The sequence below is a fragment of the Lycorma delicatula genome, chromosome 5 (genome assembly GCF_047948215.1).
Source record: "Lycorma delicatula isolate Av1 chromosome 5, ASM4794821v1, whole genome shotgun sequence".
In the NCBI taxonomy this organism is placed as follows: Eukaryota; Metazoa; Arthropoda; class Insecta; order Hemiptera; family Fulgoridae; genus Lycorma; species Lycorma delicatula.
This window is the reverse complement of record NC_134459.1, coordinates 178,841,509-178,867,344: the sequence shown is the minus strand read 5'-3', so window position 1 is coordinate 178,867,344 and position 25,836 is coordinate 178,841,509. Positions and strand designations below refer to the sequence as shown.

Below are 25,836 nucleotides of genomic sequence, written 5' to 3'. Positions count from 1 at the left end.
GCCTATACCCCGAAGGTCAGTCAACTGGAAAAGGTTCTACGAGACCCTCCAGCGGGAGTACAGGCCGGTAAATCCTGAGCTCCTGAACACCCCGGAGGAAATCGACGACACTGTCGGGCGCGTCACGTCGTCAATGACCGAGGCCCTGGCAGGCAGCTCATCGGCCAAAACTCGAGCAGTTGTTCGAAACGACCTCCCTCCTCACATCTCCGAAGCCATAACGGAGAAACGACGACTGAGGAGGAGATATCGAATCACCCTGTCCCCCGCTGATAAGCGGGCCTTTTATAATCAAACGGACAGGGTAAAACAACTGCTGACAAGCCATCGAGAGGATTCGTGGAACGAATACCTCGCCTCGGTCTCTGACGACATCTCCTCGGTGTTCAGGTTGAACAGGAGACTGCGAGAAGGGAAGAAGCCTCGCCATCCGGTTGTGGGGCAGCGAGGTTTTCTTGCATACTCGGAGGCGGAGAGGGCCGAGGTATTCGCCGATACCTTGGAGGAGCAGTTCACTCCAAACCCCCCTCCCTCCCCGAACGACGAGCACACAACCGAGGTGGAATCCTTTCTTGTAGATTATTTCTCACAGGTGGAGGACGCCCCTCTAGAGATTGACCAAGTCACTGAAGCGGAAGTTTCCGCAGCCATTAAGGCCACAAGCCCCGACAAGGCCCCGGGTGTCGACGGGATCAGCGCCCGTGCATTCCGGAACATACCGGCCTCCGTGATTACAGCAATTTCGGTGATATTCACGTCCATTTTGTACGTTGGATATTTCCCGAATTGTTGGAAAACGGCCAAAGTCGTATGTTTACCCAAACCGGGGAAAAGTTTACTTTTCCCACGGAATTATAGGCCAATCTCCCTGTTACCGGTATTGTCTAAGTTGTTCGAGAGGATTTTTCTCGAAAAACTGAGGCGATACATGGAGGGAGAAGTGCGGCCCGAGCAATTTGGGTTCAGGGAGGGTCACTCAACCACCCTCCAACTGGTAAAAATAATAGACGACCTTGTCGGAGGCCTGAACAGGAAACGGGTGACTGCAGCCGTTTTTCTGGATGTGGCCAAGGCCTTTGACAAAGTTTGGCATAGCGGGCTGCTTTATAAGCTAGCGCGATCGGCGATCCCGTACCGCTATGTCAGACTGATGCGGTCATATCTGCTAGACCGACATTTTGTCGTGCGCGTAGGGGAAACGATTTCCTCTACCAGAGAAATAGCCGCTGGGGTTCCCCAAGGAGCAGTACTTTCCCCGTTCTTGTACACCTTGTACGTGAACGATATGCCGCTGTCGGAAGGGGTCAAAACGGCCCTTTACGCAGACGACACGGCATATTTCTACGAATCCGCAAATGTGGATTACGCGGTCCGGAGGCTCCAAAGGCAGCTGGACTTAGTGGAACCGTGGCTCGACATGTGGAGAATCAGGGTCAACGGTGAAAAATCGGTGGCCGTGATGTTCACATGCAAGACACGAAAACCGACCAGAGAGCTGGAAATCTCAGGGGAGAAAATCCCTTTTGAGAAAACAGTTAAGTACCTGGGGGTGGTGTTGGACAGGCGGCTTACCTTCGGCGAACATGTAAATTATGCGACCCGGAGGGCTAAGGCCGCCAGAGCCTCGCTATACCCAGTGCTGAACAGTGCCAGCCCGTACCCACTGGCAACTAAGCTCCTCATTTTTCGGCTATACGTACTGCCGATTCTAACATATGCTTACCCGGCATGGGGGGCAGTGTTGAGCTCCTCGCTTCAAAAGAAGATCGAGGCCGTCCAAAACATCGCGTTGCGGACGATCTTTGGAGCTCCGTGGTTCGTCAGGAACGCCACTCTCCGATCTGATGCGAGATTTCAATCCGTGTCCGAGGTGGGGGTGGCGCAGGCGCGCAGACTGTTCGGGAGAGCGGCTGTGTCCGAACACAGTCATCTTCGGGACATCTGCCGAGAGGACCCAACTCCGACAGTTGTAAGGAAGCGGCCTCACGCCGTACTGGACGAACCACCGTGATGGTGCGGTGCGGTAGCCGAAAATCGACAAACCAGGCTTAGGGGCCTCCATATCGCATGAGCCATAAACGGAATAGTGCGTCAGACGCGTTTCCGGGGTCGCGAGTGAAAAGTTTTCGCGAGTTATATAGTTTGAAGACGTCAAACACGGTAAGTCGCGCATAAAACAAAAACGCGGTCTAAATTTAAAAAAAAACTTACAGTAAGACAAATTATCCCAGCAATTGCGACTCCTCCGGAAAAGGGGACGCATTGCTCCCTCCTTATAGCTAGTGCCCCGTTGTGGCGTATTCCTGCTAGCCTATTAAAGAGTTAGCACCGAAAGGACTTCAGTGGACGGTCTGAAGGGGAATTACGTCGGGAGGACAGGCTTTATAAGCCTAGCCTTCCGCGGTCGGCCCATGAAATGGGTTCGATAACGCTGGTTTAACAACGGATTGGAATGCAATTAAATCCGTCTTAAATTCACTAAAATAATAATAGACAAAACTTGAAAAATTAGATCCGAGATTAAAAAAATAACCCTTTTAAAAACAAGCCCGATTAGAATGATCCAGCAGCAAGGGACTCTGTCCAGGTTCTGCGATAAAGTAGGGAGTAATAGACTCCTGCCAACTTTGCATTCCATTCCATTCCATATGTTATGTTTCAAATGCCATCCTCAATTTTATATAAACACTGTTCACTTAAGCTATATATATATATATTTTTTTTTTTATTAATCTTCATCTTAGAATTTATTTATTTAATCGGAAAAATTATCACAGTTAAATACCGACTAAAGTCGAGTTTAAATTTGTACTTTTAATCCCGGTCAAGGATGCTATCTAATTTTTCATACGCTACAAAATTTCCATTTCATATTCCCATGCACAAGCTTCCACCTTATACGGTAAATTAATCATTAAAAAAAAAAAAAAATTGGTCGATCTAGTTACTTGTAAAATTAAGTAAATTTATCTTATATGTGCCACGGTACACTGGAATATCGATCTGGCATATTCTGTTAAAAATTAAACGGTACAGTAAATAGTTTGTACATCTTGATTGACAGAATCAAAACCGCATAAAAAAAAATGTTAATGTATAAAATATACCGTTAAAATTTTTTATTTATTTTTATAACCGTTTACCGCATGCGGTCTCTTTATTAAAGTTATTTAATAACAAGAATGTTTTAAAATTAAAAGATACAATCGCTACACCATAAATTATGTTAGTCTATAATCTTGGCATTCTAAACGATATTAACCGACTGGAAAAGTAAAAGCAATAACAAGAATAACATCTTTTTAACGAGCTAGGTACGGTTAAACACGATACAACAGTAACCCTGGACTAAAATAATGAAAAATATAATTAATACCGTTAATTATAAAATTTAAAGGATTACTTTCACGGTTATAATTCTCGTAACAGATTAGTTACAGTATCATATATCTGAATCGCTACAAAAAATCGTATTCAATTAATCTAAACTCGTCTCGTGTTCTTTTGTTTGTAACTCCCCGGTAATAATTATCATTATTTTTGTTACACGTAGAAGGTAACTGTTTGTAATGTCCGTTTACATCTAATCCGCCTATAAAAATTTATTTCCCGATTTTCAAGTTGTTCGTGCTTTTAAATTTTCCTTTTATTTCTCGATTAATCTTATCGGTTACTCTAAGTAGGAGGTCTTATCGCTTTAATGCGTTCCATTCGAGCTAACTTATCGTAGAACGGCATTTCTTCGGTATAAACCCAAACTCTACTACACGCGCGTCCTTAATAACGGTGCGGTTTCAGTCGTAATCTTAGAACAAAGCATAAATTATATATCGAAACAAAAGAAACCGGTGGCGGCTCAAGTCAAGTGAAGGCCCCAAGCGGTAAAAATTTTGGGGCCCTCAAACTCAAGTTAGAAATTGAAGTCGCAACAAAACTCTCATAAATTTAACGAAAAAGAAAGGCGTTGGAAAATTTCATACCGTTACGCATTAAATAAATTTATTTAATATTTTTTTCGTGAATTTCAATCTCGCCTTATTTCTTGCAAAACCATCAATTATTTTAACAGTGTCGTTGCGGTTTAAAATTTCCTGCTCTATACACAAATTTGCCGAGTTATTTAGCCTTTCTTCTCCCGCTGCATTCCTTAAATAATTTTTTCTTTTTTTTATTACAGAAAATGAGCTTTCTCCAGACGCTAAGATAAAAAAATCGTTAGAAAAATCTTCAATAATATTTCCAGTATTCGGAAATGCGTAAGACGTTTCTTTGACGGCTCGATAGATGCGATATGTATCGACACCGCTATCGCACCAGAAATCTTAGATGTCTGGATTGGCTGGTGTGGTTTTTTTTTATAGAAATATTAAGAAACTGTCCGATTCATCTTCCACAGTACAAAACATCAATGTCATTTTTTTATATATCGTTCGACTTTTTACCGCTTTCTTTCTTCTGTTGACAATTTCCAGCCAAAAAAATATAAGAAAATGGTGTAGAACAATTTCATACTTCTTAGCTGTTTGAAATAGTTGTGCCTTAGCGTTATCACACATGATATAAAACGAACCGACTTTAAAACCTCCAGTTGTGAATTCACGTCCGACTTCTTTGTTCTCATAAAAAACACCGCTTCTCTTTTGTCGTCTGCGAGTCTCTTCATCTTCCACACCAAATGATAATCCTGACAATAAAGTCGCCTCTTTTTCAACTTTTTCATATTCTTCTTGAAAATTATCGATAAAACTTTTTAATGAATTCAGCAAGATAGATCGTTTGAATAGCGCGCACTCTACCGATTGCTGTGATTTACTAGTAGCATTTATTATTTGCAAAATTGTATTCCAAATAACTGTCATTACGGCGGTTTCATATTTGTCCATTTTCTTCAGACGTTAAGGCGCCTCCCTTTTCTTCTGCGTTACAAATTTCACAAAGCCTCTTTTATACGGTCGAATCCAAGTTTTATAGCTAATACAGCGTTCGCTCTTGCTGAACATCTTGTATCGGAAATTATTTTCAGCGAGACGGATCGTTTATCTTTAGGCATTTCTAGTCGATTTATTAAAATTTTCCAGTGATGATCCGAGACAGAGAAAACTACGAATAACTTCTGCACAAACATAAAATATTCAACTGCAGCGCTACGACTTTCTGCAGTGAAATTTCAATTAAATTTAAAGAACTTTAGCAAACGGAATAAAAACCGCACTAGGACTGTTGTTTAACGCGCGCTTGCAAACCTGAGTTCTTTCCTCGCATATTTGAAGCGTTATCGAAAAATTATTCTCGACGGTTTTTAATATCCATACCTAATTTTGTTAAAGCTCCTAAAACTTCTTGTTCCAAGTATGAAGATTTGCGTTAATCTTCGGGAATGAATCCCGCAAATCTTTCCTTTATATTACCAGAGGATGAAACATATCGCGAAAGCAAGTCGGTGAACGTGAAAAGTATCGAAAGTAGAGTCTACAATTACGCTATTGTAAGTCGCAGATTTGACTTCAATTATTTCAGCCCTCACTCGATTGCCAATAAGGCCTACAAATTCGTCACAAATATCGTGAAGTAAATAGTTCATATTTCCTCGTCCTTGGTTGATGTATTTTTGTAGATGTAATTTCAAGAACTCATCGTATTCGCTTAGGTATTCTAAGTAGGTTTCCTATTGGAATCTTTGCCTTCATCGTAACTCCTAAATCCTAATCCTAATCCACTCGATAATTTTATCGTTGACAAAATTCTTTTCGACATTTGTCTTCAGTAACATTCTTCTTTTTCCTTTTCCAGTAACAGTCGAGTATCAATTCTATTGAATTTGGTTGATCTTTTGTACAGAGTACACACGGCTGACGTGTTCTTCTGAAACTCCGTGGTCCAACAAAATTACAGTAATCGATCAAATTTTACAATTCAGTCGTTAATGTAGACTTTGATTTTGAAAAGAGTTTGCAAGGGTAGCAGTAATCACGTCTGCTTGTTTCTGAAAATATCAGCCAAATTCTCTTTCCCATAATTTCATTTGATTTCTTTCTGTAAAAATGATCATAAGAAAGTCCTCTGTAATGAACTTCATCGCTGTCTTTATACACCGATTTCGAATTCTCTACATTCCTGATATTTTTTGGTCTGCGTTTAAGAATACGGTGAATAATAGCGTTTTATATACTCACCGGCCATAAAGACGCTTCTGCGTCTTCACACTCCCTTTTATCGGTAACGTTTTCAAAATGATGCTCGACCTGTTTTTCTTTTTTCTCTTTTTTACTTATAGGCCTGTGCGGTTCAGACGTTTCGAACGCAGACCGTTCGTCTGAAGTAGATGTTCACGGCAACTCTGTCTCTGAATTTACCGTTAAAAACTTACGCGATGTATTTCTTCGGCTCTCAACAATTTCCGGGTTTTTCTTAATTTTTTTTTCGCTTTTCTGCCCCGCTTTGATGTCTCTTCATTTTTCAGCGTAAAGAAAAGTCGTTTTAATTTTTTGTAAGGTAAATAATTTGAATTTCTTTCTAAAAACATATGAATGCTCGAAATTCGAGGCTCTGTTATCCCGGGGTCCCACGCGGCCGCTTAGTCTGCTTACCGTTAAGCCTGCCGCTGAAAAAGACTAAGGCTTTCACAAATAAACAATTATCGGCACGTGTACGCCGTTATACGAGATCAAGTTTCGAACGAAGCTAATGTATCGCTACGATTACAGTTCAGAGGAAGATTCAATACGTTTGGCGGCTCGTTAAGTTTGAGTCGATTACACTTATAAGGCGTGAATATTGTTGTGCGTTTAGTGTAAAGAACCGCTACACAAAAACAACATTAACCGATAGAACAAACGACTCGGAGAAACGGGCGCCTAATTAAACAGTAACGTCCAAGACGAACACCAGTGTCTGACGAGACGCTCAACCGATGCGAACAAGTTATTCGCATCGCCCAAAAAATCGACGAAGAAGCATTCTGTAGAATTAGAACGTTCCAAAAACAACTAATCTCGCACGTTTTAGAAAAATAACTATACTTTACAGATTACAAAATTCAGTATCGCGTAACGTTTATCTACAAGACAAAATTAAACGATTAGCGTTCGTAACAAATATTCCGTATAGGTTATATCGATGGAGAATATTTAAGCGAGTTTATTTTCATCGACGAAGCTACATTTTACGATTAAGGAAGAGTACATCGGCGTAATATTCAAATTAGGAGTACTAAACCTTCACAGGTCATTGTGGACACGATTGAACAAGACATTGTTATCGGTCGCTTCGTTTTTCCTGAAAACAACTTCCTAGATATATCGGAAGGGTATACGGTGTATCAAACTCTTTAAAATTTTATTAACCGGTTAGCTTCTCCGCATTTTTCCAAATTTGAACAGGTTTACCTAAACGAAACATTTTCTCACCGACGGACTGGACAAGACGGGTAGGTAGCCTGGCCGAATGGATTTCTTTCTGTGTTCTCAGTTCAAAAAAGAAATCCGGTCCTTTTAAAACAACGGATTACTAAAGCCGTTTTGTTTCATATTAGATGTCTCTGGCGTGTACGGTAAGAGGCTGAATGTCTTCTTGATGTCTACAGGGCGACTAAAGGAGGGCGTATTGAAATTTGTTGAACAGGTAAATGAGAACAAGCAAGAGAACAGCCAAGAATTGGCGAGTTCTCTTTATTTTGACATATACTGCACGTCTTTGTCGCGCTTTGATTAAAAATTACGACCGTCTGAAACCCCCACCGTTAACTTTACAAACATACTGCATGTCAATATATTAAATTAAATTTATAGAAATAAGGTGATACAGATTATAAAATATATCAAAAGATCAACAAAAAATTTAGTTTTGGCGAGCGGATAACGGCAAAATGAAGATTCTTTTTCCATCATTGGAGACTTTAGAAATTATACTTCAGTCTGATATTCAATTATTCAACGCTCGACTTGTAAGCAAAATAATGAATTCCAAATACGCACAGATACCGATTCCTTCTTTTCCTTTATCGGTTCTACTGCGAGGGACAGTGGCAGACCTCTGGCAAGAAAAATTTGGCCAAGAGGCAGATTTATATCGCTCTTAGTCGATTTAAAACTTTTGATTTGGACCCGACTAAGTTATTAAATAGACCGTACGATGAGAAAGCTGTGACAGAAACGATGAGGTTGTGTAACCTATACAATTTATAGGTTTCACACCTATTGTGACAAGGTTTGAGAGTTCCCGTTTAAAAACGGTGTCTATAATAACTATAGAATATTATTTATTGGAAAATTATAATATTTAACTCGCTTCATATAGAGCGATCTCGGGTGGGAGCTTGTTGTACGGCCATTTATTACTGCAAAATTTTAACGTAAACGTTTATAAAATAAGTTTGCGATTAGGGATAATACACTTTTTTTTTACAATTTTATATAAATATTTAATACTTATATGAAGTTTAGAGGAAAGTAGCCGAAAAAATAAGAAATAGGACCGATTCTTTACGGAAGAAAAATAGAGAAAGAAACGTCACGAATATTTCCACAACGATAATATAGATTGTTATTAATATCCTAGTCGTACAGGGAACAACACTATACCGGTGTGTGTGGTCAGCGGCTAAGAGTGTCAAGATACGGGGTACCGGTTTCGTCATAGCGAGTTCGGTTGTTTTTTTGTATTTTCCTTAGATTATCATCGGATTTGGTTAAAATTTATAAGACCGCCGCGAAAGTATACCCCTCCGATTAAAAAAAATTATCAAAATCCGTTTACTAAAATCGGAGATATTGCGTAACAGACGTGAAAAAAATAAAGTTGAATCGAGAACCTTCTTTTTTTTGTTTAACCTCCGGGTCCATCGTTAGGCACTGCTTCAGAGGATGAGATGATCGATTTGTAGCGCGTGTGACAATGCCGTGCCTGACCGGGATTCCAACCCGGGACCTCTGGATGAAAGGCCGAGACGCTACCGCTCGCGCCACGGAGGCCGGCTTCTGAAGTCGGTTAATAAACATCAAAATCACAATACCGCTCGACCGTAATTAACGGTCAACGTCCCATAACATAAATAGGTCGTGTCCATTTTTATCGATAATAAATGTTATTAACGTTCAACCCGTGAAGTTAATGTTTGCTATTTTAACTAATAATAGAACTCGGTCCAAAAAAAAATGAGATCAGAGCATTTATCTGGCTATTTCCCAACGGGTTAAACGGCGATACCTTGACATTAAATCAAATTTATCGCTTAGGCTAATTTTTAATCAAATTATATACGTTACTCGTACCGCTGCTTGCTTCGCGTACAGTCCTAGTTGTTATAAATAAAATAAACTGAAATAAACTGAACTGATTGCACATGTCATAGAACGGATGCGATAAAAAGAGACAAACACAGCAGGCGATTCATATAAACCGCTAACGTTTATTAAACAAATAGTAATCGACTAAAGTTTCGCATTAAAGTAACATTTAGTCACCTTAAGAAATAAATCTTACTGTATTAAAAAATGTTAATTTTACATATGTTTTTTTAACTTTTAACTTTCTGTAATAAACTTTTTTTCTCTGATTTGAATCTTTCGTTCGTTTTTTCAGTTTCCTTCTTTGTACTGTTCAAAATAACCGACTTTATATCTTATTGAACATTCTTATATTTAAAGATTTTCTAAGTTCAAATCTTTTATTTCCCTTGTGTTCATCAATTATCCGAGAACTTTTAATACAAACATCCAATATGACAAACGCATACGATATTTGACGGTCGTTTAACTAAGGCAACTAGCCTATATTTATTATTATAATAGCCTTCTATTTATTTTATTTTCTCCCGATTCCAAAAAACGTAAAGAAAACGATAGAAATTTCTGGAAGATGTGTTGGCCTGTACTTCGATTAAAATCTCCGGACCGACTAAACATAAATTCTTGAAAAACGCCTCAAAAGATTTCCATAAATAGAATTTGACGGCTTAAGATTTTGGAAAAATTAAAGAAGGGAGACTGTAATTTTTGACTTTGTGATTAATCATCAAAGAAAACTGAGCTTTAGTACGATAACTGTATTAAGTTACTAACAGTTCCAAAATTTTAAGTCAATTGGATTTAGGGGGGGGGGACCTTCCAACATTATTGCTAAACAGTTTTTGCGCTTGTATATCAAAAAATTATTGAACAAAAAGGTTATATATATATATATATATATATATATATATATATATATATATATATATATATGGTTATATGTCTTAGCTTTGACCTGATTTTTGGCACAATCGGACAAGGGGCATCAAGGTGCCCGTATTTTTTTTTATACCATAATTATTTTAACCTTATTGAATTTCGTAGCAGCAAATCAGACCAGCTCATTGAAATAAATAATTATTCTTGTTAAATAAACTTTTAAGTCTCAAAAAACGAGAGAGCTGAATGAGATCCATACTTAAAATACTAAGATCTGAATTTAAGAGAGCATTAAAAGATTTGAATGGAAGAAAGGCTCCTGGAATAGACGGAATACCTGTAGAATTACTGCGCAGTGCAGGTGAGGAAGCGATTGATAGATTATACAAACCGGTGCGTAATATTTACGAAAAAGGGGAAGTTCTGTCAGACTTAAAAAAAAGTGTTATAGTCATGATACCAAAAAAAGCAGGAGCATATAAATGTGAAGAATACAGAACGATTAGTTCTGTATCAAAAATCTAGCCGTGCATCAAAAATCTTAACTAGAAATCTGTACAGAAGAATTGTGAGGAGAGTGGAAGAATTGTTAGGAGAAGATCAATTTGGTTTCAGGAAAAGTATAGGGACAAGGGAAGGAATTTTAGGCCTCAGATTAATAGTAGAAGGAAGATTAAAGAAAAACAAACCGACATACTTGGCGTTTATAGACCTAGAAAAGGCATTCGATAACGTAGACTGGAATAAAATGTTCAGCATTTAAAAAAAATTAAGGTTCAAATACAGAGATAGAAGAACGATTGCTAACATTTACAGAAACCAAACAGCAACAGTAATAATTGAAGAACATAAGAAAGAAGCCGTAATAAGAAAGGGAGTCCGACAAGGATGTTCCCTATCCCCGTTACTTTTTAATCTTTACATGGATCTAGCAGTTAATGATGATAAACAACAATTTAGATTCGGAGTAACAGTACAAGGTGAAAAGATAAAGATGCTACGATTTGTTGATGATATAGTAATTCTAGCCGAGAGTAAAAAGGATTTAGAAGAAACAACGAACGGCATAGATGAAGTCCTACGCAAGAACTATCGCATGAAAATAAATAAGAACAAAACAAAAGTAATGAAATGTAGTAGAAATAACAAAGATGGACCACTGAATGTGAAAATAGGAGGAGAAAAGATTACGGAGGCAGAAGAATTTTGTTATTTGGGAAGTAGAATTACTAAAGGTGGACGAAACAGGAGCGATATAAAATGCCGAATAGCACAAGCGAAACGAGCCTTCAGTCAGAAATATAGTTTGTTTACATCAAAAATTAATTTAAATATCAGGAAAAGATTTTTGAAAGTATATGTTTGAAGCTGCGTTTTATATGGACATGAAACTTGGACGATCGGAGTACCTGAGAAGAAAAGATTAGCAGCTTTTGAAATGCGGTGCTATAGGAGAATGATAAAAATCAGACGGGTGGATAAAGTGACAAACGAAGAGGAGTTGCGGCAAATCGATGAAGAGAGAAGCATTTCGAAAAATAAACTTAACATAAGACACAGACTTATAGGTCATATATTAAGGTATCCTGGAATAAGCGCTTTAACATTGAAGGGAGAGGTAGAAGGAAAAAATTGTGCAGGCAGGCGACATTTGAAATATGTAAAACAAATTGTTAGGGATGTAGGATGTAGGGGGTATACCGAAATGAAACGACTAGCAATAGATAGGGAATCTTGGAGAGCTGCATCAAACCAGTCAAATGACTGAAGACAAAAAAAAACTTAACATATCAATTTTACTAAACTTCAACTGCACTTAGCATTAATGTAAACATGGGAAATTTTAAAAAAGGGGTCCGCTGGGACTTAGTTTTAGAATTAAAAATATTATTTAAATTTTTTGTAATCTCGGATACTTTGTTTTTTCTTCAAGTTTTTTTTGGCGGTTATTAGAATGTTATATTATGTAGTTGTTGATCAAGGGGATCAAATGGAACTAATTTTTTTAAATTCTAATTAAAATTTCTTTTTTCTTCCTTAAAGTATACGCTAAATGCAGTATAATTTTGGTGATAAAAACATCGTTCGGTGAAGGTCAAGTGGAACCCAATTTTTTTACTAAGAATTTTAATTTTTTTCTTAATTCTACTTCTAAACTACATAATTTTTAAAGTAAAAACGTAATTTCATCAACAGGGCCAAATCAGAGTCAATTTTTTTCATTAAACATTCAGATTTTTTCTCAATTGTCTCTAAAGATTGCATAATTAGGTGATTAATATTAAAAAAAAAAAAATCCTTTGTAATCTAGGAAAATATTTATAAAATCATAGTATTTGTTTGAAGAGAACCCGGCAAAGGGTTACATAATTTTCCAGTTTTGTTCTAGACAGATTTTCAGTTTCGAATTAAAAGGAGCTAAATTCCCTTGAAGAAGAGCAAGGGACCTTTTAAACAACATTATGATAATCTATTTTTTTGAAGGTAAAACACATTCTAAAAAAGAAAAGTACGGTCATCACAGGATTACTTTTTTATAATCTGTGTGGTACGTGGGCTGGTAGTCTGTAAGGCGACACGGTCTTTATTTCTTCTTCAGTAAGCAGAATCTGTCAAGGCAAAGTCGGAAAGTTATGCGAACCTTTACCCGTTTTTTCAAATCAAATCTTACGATTTTTATAAATATTCTCATAAATTACATTCGTTAAATTTCTATTAACTCGTTTATTTAGTCCAGATTTATTTAACCGATCGGTTAAGAAAGGATATAAGCTTTCTTTCCGTAAAATAAATAGCTAATAATCAATTTAGACTGCAATATTTTTCACGCACAACAAAATCAATTTCCGGTCGTTAACCTATAGTTGTTTAAATAACAAATATTTAAAATAACACTAACGAACTAATTAACTTTAAAATAAAGTAACTTTAAATTATTTTAAGTAACTTTAAAATTAACGGTTTATTATAAAAACTAAAATTTGATATTTGCAAAGCCGGACCTAAAGATTAATTTTAGCATATTTTTACGGCGCATTAAACATTTTTTATCGATCGCATTCAACACTGGCGATTGTGATCGCACGAAAAACGACAGTAAACACGATAAACGTAGTAGAAAAATTAAACGCAAATCCCGATACGGCTTTAAAGGAAGTATAATCAAGGATATCAAGTAATATCAAGGAGACAGAATAAAAGAAAGGGGAGATACGAGTTAGATTACATAAACGAGAAAAAATAAACAAGTTACACAAAATAAAAAACAAAAAATAAGTAAATGCACTACAGTAATATTACAATGACCGTAAAACGCGATTACAATTGTTTATTTTCAATCTCATCTTAAAAAAAAAAATGTAATATCGCTTCCGCGTACTTTGTAAACTCAACATTTTTATCGATAACAAAAAAATCTGGACTTTGCACTACAAATAATTAACACGATAACTTAAAAATAATTAAATTAGTTAATTAATAATAACATACTGCTTCGTAGTTATATATTTAATGTATAAAAAACAAAATAAATGCCAACAATAACTTTTGAACGTTAAACCTATAAAGCGTCAAAGGTTTCCAAACAAAATACATCCGATAAAACGTAAAAACAGGAAACTAGGGTTATTAAGATTAAGCGATAATTTCTTACATTATTTCACATTAAACTACGCCCTAAATTATTTTTTATAGAATACTTTATTCTAAGCTTTTCTTTTAAATAACTTGCCGTCGCGTACAATAGATAGATTGAAACGGTGACGATGATAAAAAATTATCCCGGTAAGGCGCATGCCCCGAGCAACAATGTCCAGGGTTGCACCGGAGGTTAACGGGGTGAGATTTTAATAAATTCCTGATGCTAGGCAACGAGGGATGCGCAGGGGACTGGGTTAATAGCGTGCCAATTTATAATCGTGATAGATCTGAAGCCGACCTGAATATACTACTATTATTTACCGGAGACTGCAGTTTTGAAGAAACCATCGAGTTTCAAGCTAGAAGATAAAGAAAGAAACTTATCCGCCGACCTTTTTTACCGTTTCTATTACTTCACGTAAAAGGAGTTCACCAAAATGAAGTTAATAAAAACGTACTCGCCAAACCGAATGAAACAACGACTTAGAAAACTTAGCACCGTCACATACGGAAACTAGCAGGCACAAATTCTCAATATCCGACATTAAAAAGCCGGTTACAATACGCGGAGTAAAAGAATTTATCAAGTTGAATTTTAGTCATCATTAAAGCTAAAATCTAAGTCTAAATTAAGCGGTAGTTAAGTGAAGTTTACTCCTGTACTTTTCTCGCCGTTTTCATATAAATAAAAAATAAAAATATGGAACGATAAAAATGTAAATTAAATTCCAGCGTAGAATAATTGTAATTTATGAAAATCAAAATTACCAATAATAATTTTATCTAGTAGCAGTGGCGGCTCAGTGGGGGTGATGCTCCAGAAAGTTTTTTCTGGGTCTTTTCAAGGTCGTGGTTTTAGTTTTCTCTAAAATAAAAGAACCGGAAAAAAATGAATCGAATAAAATAGCTGGAAGCAGCTATTCCTGTTTAGCCTTCGGGAATCTCTGTCAGGTATTACTTCAGAGGATGAATGAGGATGATACGTATGAGTGTAAATGAAGACAGTCTCAGTTCGACTATTTCTGATAAGTGTGGTTAATTAAAACCCAACCGCCAAAAAACACCGGTGTCCACGATCTAGTATTCAAATCCGTATAAAAGTAACTGTCTTTACTGGGATTTGTACTTGGAACTCTTGACTTCGAAATCGGCTGATTTGCAAAGACGCATTCAACACTAGACCGACCCGGTGGGTATTATAATAATCTAATTCTACACTTTATCACATTCAAGAATACGGTACACAGTTTTTAAGCACGCTGTGCTTAAAAACCACATTCGGTTTAACGAAATAAATAATAAAATGTCAATACAGATATTTTTTAGTATTATTAGATAACTTAATAAAATGTCCGCTTAAAAACGCTATAATCCAACCGTACTTAATTTAAATTTCTACGTACACAGAAACAAATGCATAATTAGTTTTTACTAATTACCTTCTCTTTCATCCTCCCATCGTGTTTTTGGACAGATCTGGCAATCAAAGAGCCCTTGCTTTCCGCCACTGCAAAAACAACTAAACCGCTTTCATATTCCTTCCGCCGACTAAACTAGAAAAGGAACGTTCCGTACACACGCTGGGTAAAACAAAACTACCTTCCACCGGCAAATCACGGCTGGCACTGCGGGAGCGACAGTGCTCTCTCTCCCTTGTAGCTTCCTATGTGTGCACGTGCACAACAGCCAAACACCACGCCGCTGGAAATGTAAAGTGCACGGTTCCATACAAAGATTTTTGTATCTTTTTCATAAACCGGGGACGGCTACTGACATTAGTTTAGGATTATATATCGTACAAATAGAAAGAAAGAATTAAAGAGAAAAGGACTCGTTATATTAAATGTTATCGATAATATGAAGTGGAAATAGGGGGTGTTGCAGTTTCATAGTACCTACACACAAGCTGCTACTGACTGGTAGTTCTGTGAGCAACAAATATTTCTTATTCATTTTGTACTGAACTTAATAAATTTAGAAAATGAGATTAAAATTAAAATAAATAAAATAAATTAATGAAATAAATAAAATTAAAATTAAGTACAAAACAGAAACGTTGAGATTAATTGAGCGTTTGATTTCACCTAGCGACAAAAAAAAATCTCGCTATTCTAGCAATATCAGAAGCATTGCTTCCCAGAACACTGGGATATAATTGACTAATGATTATTGAAAGTTACGTATATATTTTCAGTATATCTCCATGTTTATTTTTCATGTATTTAAACTTTTCTTAATGTATTTAAAAATTTTTTAAATACCACGCGTACAATAATTATACAACAAAGTTAATATTCAAAAAGTAGGACGTAAAGAATAACAGTTAAGCGATAACCCTCTTGCTAACTCGTAGATAGTATCATTGCTCTTCTCAACAGTTGTATTGGCTGCCATTTTGAGGCAGAAAATTTTAGGAAAAGTCATTACACATACACCGTTCTACATATTAATGAGGAATCTTACTGCAAAATTTCATAAAAATCTGTAAACCTCTTTGGCAATAACTACGATACAAAACATGAAGTGCCAAAAGTTAAGTTATAAAAAGAACTCGCTTTGCTTGGTTAATAATGCGTGCAAATAAATAACAAACGTATGAAATAATAAGAAAATCAAATTCTGCACGCTGAACAGTAAAAAACAATAAAGATAAGATAATCAGAAACGTTTAACGTCGATATTCAGTTCTCTTTCTAATCTACACTGTGTTGCACGAGTATATCTGTGTGATCATGGATGTATTTGTTGTACATGAATATGTTTTAATGGGAGGAAGGAAAACCACAGACCTTTGCCTCAGGCGAAGCAGAAGTCTACCATCAGCAATGACTGAAGTCTTATCTTCTATTATAAATGATGATAATATAACATTTTAACTGATGTTTTATTTTTATATTCAACAGCCAGGGCAATTCAGTATACCGCCTCCAAACAACTCTGACCATCCAATGACTCAATTTCCTTAAAATATTCGTATTAGTTCTATTCAAACAGGAATTTTACCTTACCCACTCTTTTAAGTGTTACATGATATAAAAAATAACTAATATACTGTTACTGATGGCGTAAAGTCATAATAGTTTGCTATTGATCTTCAAAACTATTATAAAAAAATATTTAAATCTGGAAAGTAAGAAATTATTATCGCAAAATCAAAACTATTAAATTATTTACACAAAAGTAATCGATTAGATTATTCTAAGATTAATGTTATAAAGCTCAGTAAAATAATGTGAAGTACATACTTATCTTCACATCAAATAATCAATAAAACAATAAAGTTGAAAAGTAGAACCCAATAAAACAACAAATGATTTAACTGATTTTTTTAAATTCCCCCCACAAGTACAAACCATCACTGTATGTAATGAACCGTTTTTACTGCAGAAAAGAATAATTTAATTATCTGACAGTCAATCAGACTAGTTAGGAACAGCTGAAACAAACAGGAAATCCCTTCATATATATTCTCTTTTTATCGGATCAGATAAACAAACAAAACTAAAATTACAACATTATCAGCCAGTAACAATTAATTTTAAATAAGTAAATATATAGCAAGTAAAGTTGTTCATAAGCTAACTTAAAATTTAATTGCAGTAAAGAAACTTCCTATAAATATACATCAAGAAATGCTTTGTTTTTTAGTTATGGCTAGTAAAATTTTTCACCTGGATTTTTGATTCAAGAGTAAAATGAAGTCATACTGACATATTCTTGAGATTAAGAATTGGAACATATGAAAGAAAATCAGTGACTTCATTTGTTTTTGACCTGAAAAATGGAATTAAACAGACACCAAAAAAAATTAAGAAAATTGTTGAAACACCAAAAAAATCTTTTGTTATGTTTTCCACAAATTAACAAAGTTAATTTATGGAAAACTCGCCTTGTTTATTACTCTGCTAATAAATAAGACAATTCAAAAATGGGCAACAGTCAGTCAATGATGAGGATTCTTGTCATCTTTCAACCAAAAACACGCTTCAAAATGTAATTTAGAGAAAACATATGAAACCAAGCAGCAGACCCAGAGAAAACAATATATGACTCCTGAGAGATAGCGGCATGTAGTACGGTGTTTATCGACAAAGTCTGTTGTGAAAGTTCAACGTGACTGCAAAATTTGTTCCATGGCTGTTTAGCACTAAACAAAGTTAAAATCTGCATTCAGTTAAAAGAAATTTCTGAAACAAACTCAAAATGTCATCACTCTAGTAATGAATTATGAGTTTGTCGCTCTGAAACAAAGTAACAGTCGCAGCAGTAAAACAGTCTATCATAATCACGGTCAAAGTGAGTAAATCAGTTTTTTTTTAATTTTACTCTAATGGCCTCATATGCAAAGAGTTTCTTTCACCAAGCCAAAGTACAAATGGGTAATTCTACTTTGAAATTTTGGGCTAGCTCCAAGATGGCATCCGATAGAATCAACATGATAACAGACGCAACAAATCTGAATTCCTACACCTTAAAATTCACCCACTTGCACGTCAATTTTTTACACATAAATGATTGCCATCTATTAACAAGACAGCCATCCTACACCTTACCTATTCATCAGAACTCACCCTACACAATTTCTTTCTGTTTCCAAATATGAAACTGAACATTTTAAGACTACTGAGAAATTCAGATCAAGCAGCATAAGATATTTTCAGCAACCTAATACGACATGACTTCCCAATGTTTCTAATAAATAAAAAATAGTGGATTTGTACTGTCCACGCAGCAGGAGACTACTTTGAAGGTGATGGATACTAATCATTTTACAGATACTTTCTGGTAGTACCTCACAATGTCTGTTGATCAACATGATTAAATGTTGTAAAAAATTTTTTCAATGAAATTTTTTTTAAATTTCCTTTCTAAATATGTTAAATGTGCTTCCAGATTTATTTCTACAGCAACCGCTCAGTTCTTGATAACATTACTGATCTTGGTATAAAAAATTTTACGAAACAAAAATAACAATATAACGTTAAGATATAATTACCGTTAGCACTAAGGTATAAATGTTATATATTTATCAAGTAAGTACATCCACTTATAGTTAAATTTAATTTTTTAAATTAGAAAATAATTTTACTGTATTTTAAAAGACTTTCAGCAATTTTATTACTGAATTCTCTTGAATGTAAGAAGACTCAAAGGACATTTATAACTGTCTATATGGAGAAGAATTAATAGAATTCAAATATTTTTAATTAGCATTGATAAGTTCAATAATATATTAAATCATAGTTTACAAGTAATCTTCAAACAAGTCTACAAAAAGGCAGATTTAAAAATAAAATGTGTGTGTGTGTGTGTAACGGTTTAAATAAAAATCATAAGTACCAATTTTATATGTAACAATAGTAAGGCATTGCCAGATACAGTATTGTATAACTGATAATGAACCTGTGCTTTTCACATAATTTGTAATTATTACATATTAAAACATCCTATTGCGGTGTTCATAAATGACTTTTGTTAATAATTATTATTAATTGCAACACACTAGAAACAAAATATAAAATAAAAAATAAAATACACACACACACACACGTGTTAAAATATGGCAACTCTTAAAAAGATGTTCCACAATTAAACAAAGAAAAATGAAATTTGGCAAAAGGTTTTACTTCAAAACAATCTATTTTTCAACATGATTTTTTCAACACCTCAAGCAAAGAGGCCCCAATGGGAAGGAACTCAAAAATTTTAAATGAAAAGAGCTTGCTGTAACAACATTTTAAAGGACATCAAAAACCAAACATGTCACATAAAACTCTTCAGACAGTTACCATTTTAACCAAAATGGTAGCCACTTAATTTTTTTCACAGCTACTTCCAAAAGGATCCTACAATAACTCTAAAGTAACTGCTCAACAATGAAACACTAAAGAAATAAAGTTAAGCAAGCGCTCGTACCTCAAAATAGATAATTTTGAGGTACTACTTGGGTTGTATTTATGCCACTTCTGAAATTATCTGAAGAAACATATTGACTCCAATTTTGGTTACAGTTGTCAAATTTTTTTAAATATAAAATTTTTGTTTTTCAGTGACCTTGAAAATTATGTATCATAACTCTACCTTTCCATTTAAAATTTTTGAATTGCCTCCCTGTGTTGGTCTCACACTTAAAAATAAATTGTTTCAAGTAGATGCATTATTATATTTAATTTTTCAATGTTTAATTGAAAAGTTACTTAAGGGTTACGATACCTTGTTTTTTTTCTATATTTTTCTTTTTCCTGTTTAGCCTCTGGTAACTACCGTTTAGATAATTCTTCAGAGGATGAATGAGGATGATATGTATGAGTGTAAATGAAGTGTAGTCTTTTACATTCTCAGTTCGACCATTCCTGAGATGTGTGGTTAATTAAAACCCAACCACCAAAGAACACCGGTATTCAGATACCTTGTTATGCATGTACACACACACAATTCTCCTACGTTTTAGGTAAATCACATATCTATTTGATACCTCTGTACAAATGTGAGTCAAACACAGGTGTTTGATCAGTTAAAACAAAAAGAAGCAGTTTCTTTTTGTACAATTATTCATAAATGCTGGAAATTCAAAATTACTATTTTATTATTATTTATTTATTTCCATTTTGCAAAAGCAGACTATCTCCAATTAATATTGCTTATGAGATGGAATGTTTTAGCTTGTGATATTTAGTATTTTTGTTAAAAATAAATTAGATAGAATTCTCATTGACAATAAAGATAATATTTATGTAACCATTAAGCAAAATGTCTGGATGTTGCTTTAGATGAAAAGTCTGTTTGGATGATCAAACTGATTTTAACTGCAACAGAATCAAACTGTACTTTTTTACTTTTAAACGACTTGATAAACATCACTGTTAAATATTTATTATACCTATGTATATTCCCGTTTGAAGTATATCATTTCACAGGGCTTCCTTGAAAAGTCAGATCAAGTTTTCAAAGAACAAAACGGATTGTCAGACTATTTTTTTATAACTATAAATATGAATTGTATACACCAATACTTAGAAAATTTAAGTCAACTTATCGGTCCACCTTTACTAAACCAGACAACAAAATCGTTTTCATACAACTCACCATCGTGCATTTGGCTTATGAGAAAAGACGTTATCTGTAGCCATTTATAATAAATTACCAAACCATTTTAAAGACCTTCTTACCAATTTATTTAAATACAATTAAACAACACAAGCCTGCAAAATTTAGGTTTTGGAATGTTATTTAACTTTTGATAATTGATTCCTATGTATTTTTTAGCGCTGAATCTGAAAATAACTCATTTCTTTCCACCATATCAAGATTTTTTGCAAATTTCAAAATTTGTAAAATGGTGTGAAAATGTGATACTATAAAATGACAAAACTTTTTTTTAATAATAAATTAATATAATATATTCATTTTTTTGGCTTATACTATGCATTCTTATAGCTAAAAGTTGAGTGGTCTGAAGAGGATGGTGGTGGGGGATTGAGGATGGTGGGAGAGCTTGGCCAAAAGGTTGTAACAAGACTTAACAAGAAATAAAACATGTTTATTGGCTGCTATCTGCGCCACTCAAGCATCGTGTAACTACTATCAGTGCTGTTTCAACCATCAGCGTGCATAAATCAAGTTTTTTCTGTCCTCCGAGATCAAACGCATTTTTGTCAGTGGAAAATATATTTTCAGGCCATAAAGCAAACTTTCCGTCTTTAAAATAGCTTGAAGAGGCTGCAAAAATTCTGCATTCTTTTTTTTGCATTTGTGGTGAGTTAATGGTGAAAAGGCAAAAAATAAATAAAAACAAATTTTGTTTGACAAGTGTACCTCACGTATTTTGGAGTGAAAATAGGAGATCAAGACAAAACTTGGGCACCCCACTACGTTTGCTACACATTTGTTGAAAGACTTGGATGGTGGTCAAAGGGAGAATAAAAAATGTTCAAATTTGGAGTTACAATGGTGTGGCGAGAGCCACGAAATCACACCAATGATTGTTACTTTTGTTTGACTGCTGTTCACAGTTTCGATTTAAAAAATAAAAGAAGAATCATCTATCCAAATATGCCATCCTCTTTGCTCCTGGTTCCTAATGGTCCAGCCGTACCAGTGACAATTCTATCAGAAGATTTACCTGAAATAGGCGATTCCACAAGTAATTTAAATGAACATAACATCGAGGAGTACGAACCCGGAGATAGCTGCGCACCAAAGCTTTATTCAAAATATGAACTAAACAATTTAGTTTGAGACTTATTTCTGACCAAAGAAAATTCATAACTGCTTGGTTTGAGACTTAAACAGAAGAACCTGCTAGCAGCTGGCATCTCATTTTCCTGGTACAAGTAAGGAAAGGATTTTCTTCCATATTTTTCAGAAGTAGGAGAATTAGTCTGCTGCACCAATGTATGTGGACTTTTGACTCGATTTAACATTCCATATGAAAGTACCGATCAGACACTGTTCATAGATTCCTCCAAAAGAAGTCTCAAACTTGTCCTTCTTCACAATGTGAGGGTTTCAATAATTTGGAATTCGTTCTCAATAATATTAAATACGACAATCATAAGTGCAGCAACCTTAAAATAATATCAATGCTTCTAGGACAGAAAGGAAGATACACAAAGTTTCTTTGTTTTTTGTGAGAATAGGATAGCAAAAACACAGAAAATCATTGGCCAAAAAGAGCTTCAATAGAACCCGGAACAAAAAATGTGCTCTGAAAAACTCTCATAGATCCAAATAAAGTTTTCCTTCCACCTCTGCATATCAAGTTAGGCTTGATGAAGCAATCTGACAAAGGCTTACCAAAAGAAAGTAAATGTTTTAAATACATCGATGACAAATTTCCAGTCTTATCAACCGCCAAAGTAAAAGCGGGTGTCTTTACTGGTACTGACATTAGAAAACTTCTCAAAGATGGTAATTTTGAGAAACAAATGTAATTTACAGAAAAAGAACCCTGTGGAGCCTTTAAAGACATAGTAAACAAGTTTCTGGGCAATAAGAAGGACCCAAACTTCAAACCAATCATTGAGAAAATACTGCGGAAGTATAAAAATTAGGCTGTTCTCACAAGCTTCAAGGTTCACTTTTTAAATTCACATGTGGACTACTTTCCTGAAAATCTGGGTGCCGTTAGCAAAGAGATGGATGAGAGATTTCATCAGGATGTGAAAAAATTGAAAGGAGGTATAAGGAAAATGGATTACTACAATGATGGCAGGTTGTTGGTGGATGTTACACCAACATGTACTCTACAAAGAACATAGGAGAAGCACAAAGAATAAGCCGTCCAAAGAAACTTCGACACATGGAATAAAACTGTAGGTATTTTACATACTTCATCATTAAGGGTGGATTAAGAAGAAGAGTGGTTTACAAAAAAAAAGTAAATTAATAAATAAAAGCAAATTAATTTAAAAATGCACTATAATAAAAATTAGGCTTATTTGGTGGGAATTTTCATTGCAAATTAAGAAATCAATACCTTTCCACCCACTTCTCTTCAGACTATTCAACTGTTTAGGCAGCAGACCTTCAAATAGTTATTAAAGGCACCAACTATATAACGGTCAATAAAATTTGAAAAAAAAATTAAGCCAACATATATATTATTAAGTCTTAATACTGTACGGTTCAAAGTACAGGAAAACTACAGCTATATTTTCCAAATTACAGCAGTAATTCCTTTTTTGTTTAAAAGTCAATATGATGATATCTGTCTAGGTAAAATAGCCCTATCAGATCCTAAGCGGGGACTACTCACGAGGAGGTAATCAGAAAATACAAAAACCAAACCGTACTTCACGACAGAGCATGAAAAACTACAAACTTGAAAGAAAAAAATTATGTAAGGTAATTTAACACAAGAAAAGAAAAGGTTAGAGGTAGTATAGTAGAAATCTACGTAAGAAGGTTAATGAACTAGATTTTTTCAGCAAATTACACGATTAAACAGATGGAAACGGGGTTATCGGAATAGTCTTAAGAACAAAAAGACCGCCTGCAGAGCGTTTGATAATATAAAATAGAAAAAAATGTTTAAATCTTACATAAGATCAGACTGAAATATAGGGAAAGAAGACATATAGAATATGTCAAGAATTACTCCCAGTGGCTTTCCAAGTTGTACACAGAAAATATAAGGCGATACATAATGGAAAAATTTCACAGTGAAATAACTAGCCGAGAGGAAAAAAATAAAAATGTTGAGATTTGTTGTTATTTTGCCAGAAAGCAAGAATATATTAAAAGAAATTATGAAAAATATGGATTTACTCCTAAGAGAAAAATCAGTTGGAAAATAATTAAATAGTGACACAAGGTTAATGAAATATGACAAGAGAGGAGGTTTTTTTAATATTATAAAGGAATTAAATATTAAAAAAGAGGTTACAAATACACCAAAAATTACAGATTTTTATCAACATAATAAAATTAAAAAAGCTGACAACACAGTTGTAGGGCTTTCCTGCACACAGCTTTTTTCTGATGCATGGCTTACACACACAACTTGATTTAAAATATTTATCATTTTCTTTAAATATAACATTTTTTGTTAATATAATTCAATAATTCTAACTAAAGCACACACGGTATGCATGTGTGCTTTAGTTAGTCTAGTACTGTCACATTCATCCGGATGTGACGGTACTAGACACCACTTTAAATATTAATTTATTTAATTCTACCACTCACTTGTGATGTCACATCATAGCAGACGACTACAACAGCATATTTTGGGGTGAAGGTGCGATTTTGCAATTTTTTTTCAGGAAATATTTTTTAATTGTTAACAAATTCGCCCAAGAGAAATAAGACCTTAATTAGGCGAAGTCTCAAGATACTGAAGGTGACCTTGCTCTATAGACTCATCCCCTTGACCTTTTAAGTTGAAAATTTAATGGCATCAATACACAGAAGTTATCTGACTAAGTTTGGCCAAAATCGGTTGAGTAGTTCTGGAGATAAAAGGTGTGAAACACTGAACACACATATGAACACTTCCATCCAGTTTTTAGGATTTTGGGTTCCTTAGGTGACAAAACATAAAGATCCAGTGAGAACTGCATATGCCCAAATTGGACTGATCACAATACTTTTCCTTCTAAAGCTATAGCGCAAGGTGAGAAAATAAAAGATGGATGGATTAAGTAGAGATCAGAAACAGACTGGCATAAACAAAAAAATCTTTCATGCAAAAGAAAAAAATAAAATCACGTGCAGATGTAGCGATTAGAAAGATAATATTTAAAATCGAATGTAGCACTTAATAAAAGCAATAATAGTCGGAAAAAGAGAAAGAACAATAATAGAAGCCTTTGAAATGTGGCGTTACAGAAAGTTGTTGAAAACTTGAACGGGTTAATAAAATACTAAGCCCTATAAGAGAACATTATACAGCAGAATTTTTTGAGACAAACTAGGATGGTCGGCTGTACATTAACACAAAGTTAATTTAAAAATACAGATATGTATAAAGCCTAAAAAAACCACGATAGATAAAAATTGAAACATATAAAAGAAATTACTGACAAAGTAGGACGAAAATAATTTAAGGATTAGTACAGAAAAGAGGAAAACAGAAACAGTATCAAATCACCGACCGATCAAGTTATTATGACAAAAAAAGGAAAAACTTTTAATCATTTATGTAATTTGTTACTTATTTTAAATAAGAAATGAATCATATAATAATACTTTGTATTATTATACTGCTTGAATCACAGAAATAGAAACTATCTGAATAAAAAAAACTTTATATTTTATACAGGCTTCAAAAAAAATTCTACACACTTAATTATTATACATTTGACATTTCTCTTATAGAAAAAAAAAACCATTCCGGTTAATTCTGCTATTACTCATCAGCTATTCATTGACATGTTGAATGAAAAGAATTCATTAATGTTGTAAACACATTTCTCAAATTAATAGAACGTTTACTTCAAAGCCAAAAATGCTGAGGACAAATCCAAGGATAATTTTACTTATGCTGACTTAGAAATAGCTCTTATCTTTTCAAATAATTACACGTATAATA

General features: G+C 34.5%; 1 protein-coding gene across 5 annotated transcripts in view; it reads right to left on the bottom strand.

The window, feature by feature from the left end:
* The window catches only part of LOC142325635 (N-acylneuraminate-9-phosphatase), a 62,182-nt gene that overhangs the window by 21,383 nt on the left and 14,963 nt on the right, over positions 1–25,836 (bottom strand). Inside the window, exon 1 of one of the 5 annotated variants that reach the window (XM_075367640.1) lies at positions 17,156–17,179. The exons of the other annotated variants lie outside the window; for them this stretch is intronic. Coding sequence (XP_075223755.1) covers positions 17,156–17,158 — 3 coding nt within the window. The 5' untranslated portion in view covers positions 17,159–17,179. Of the gene's footprint in view, positions 1–17,155; positions 17,180–25,836 lie in introns of those variants that run through there. 5 annotated transcript variants of the gene reach the window in all.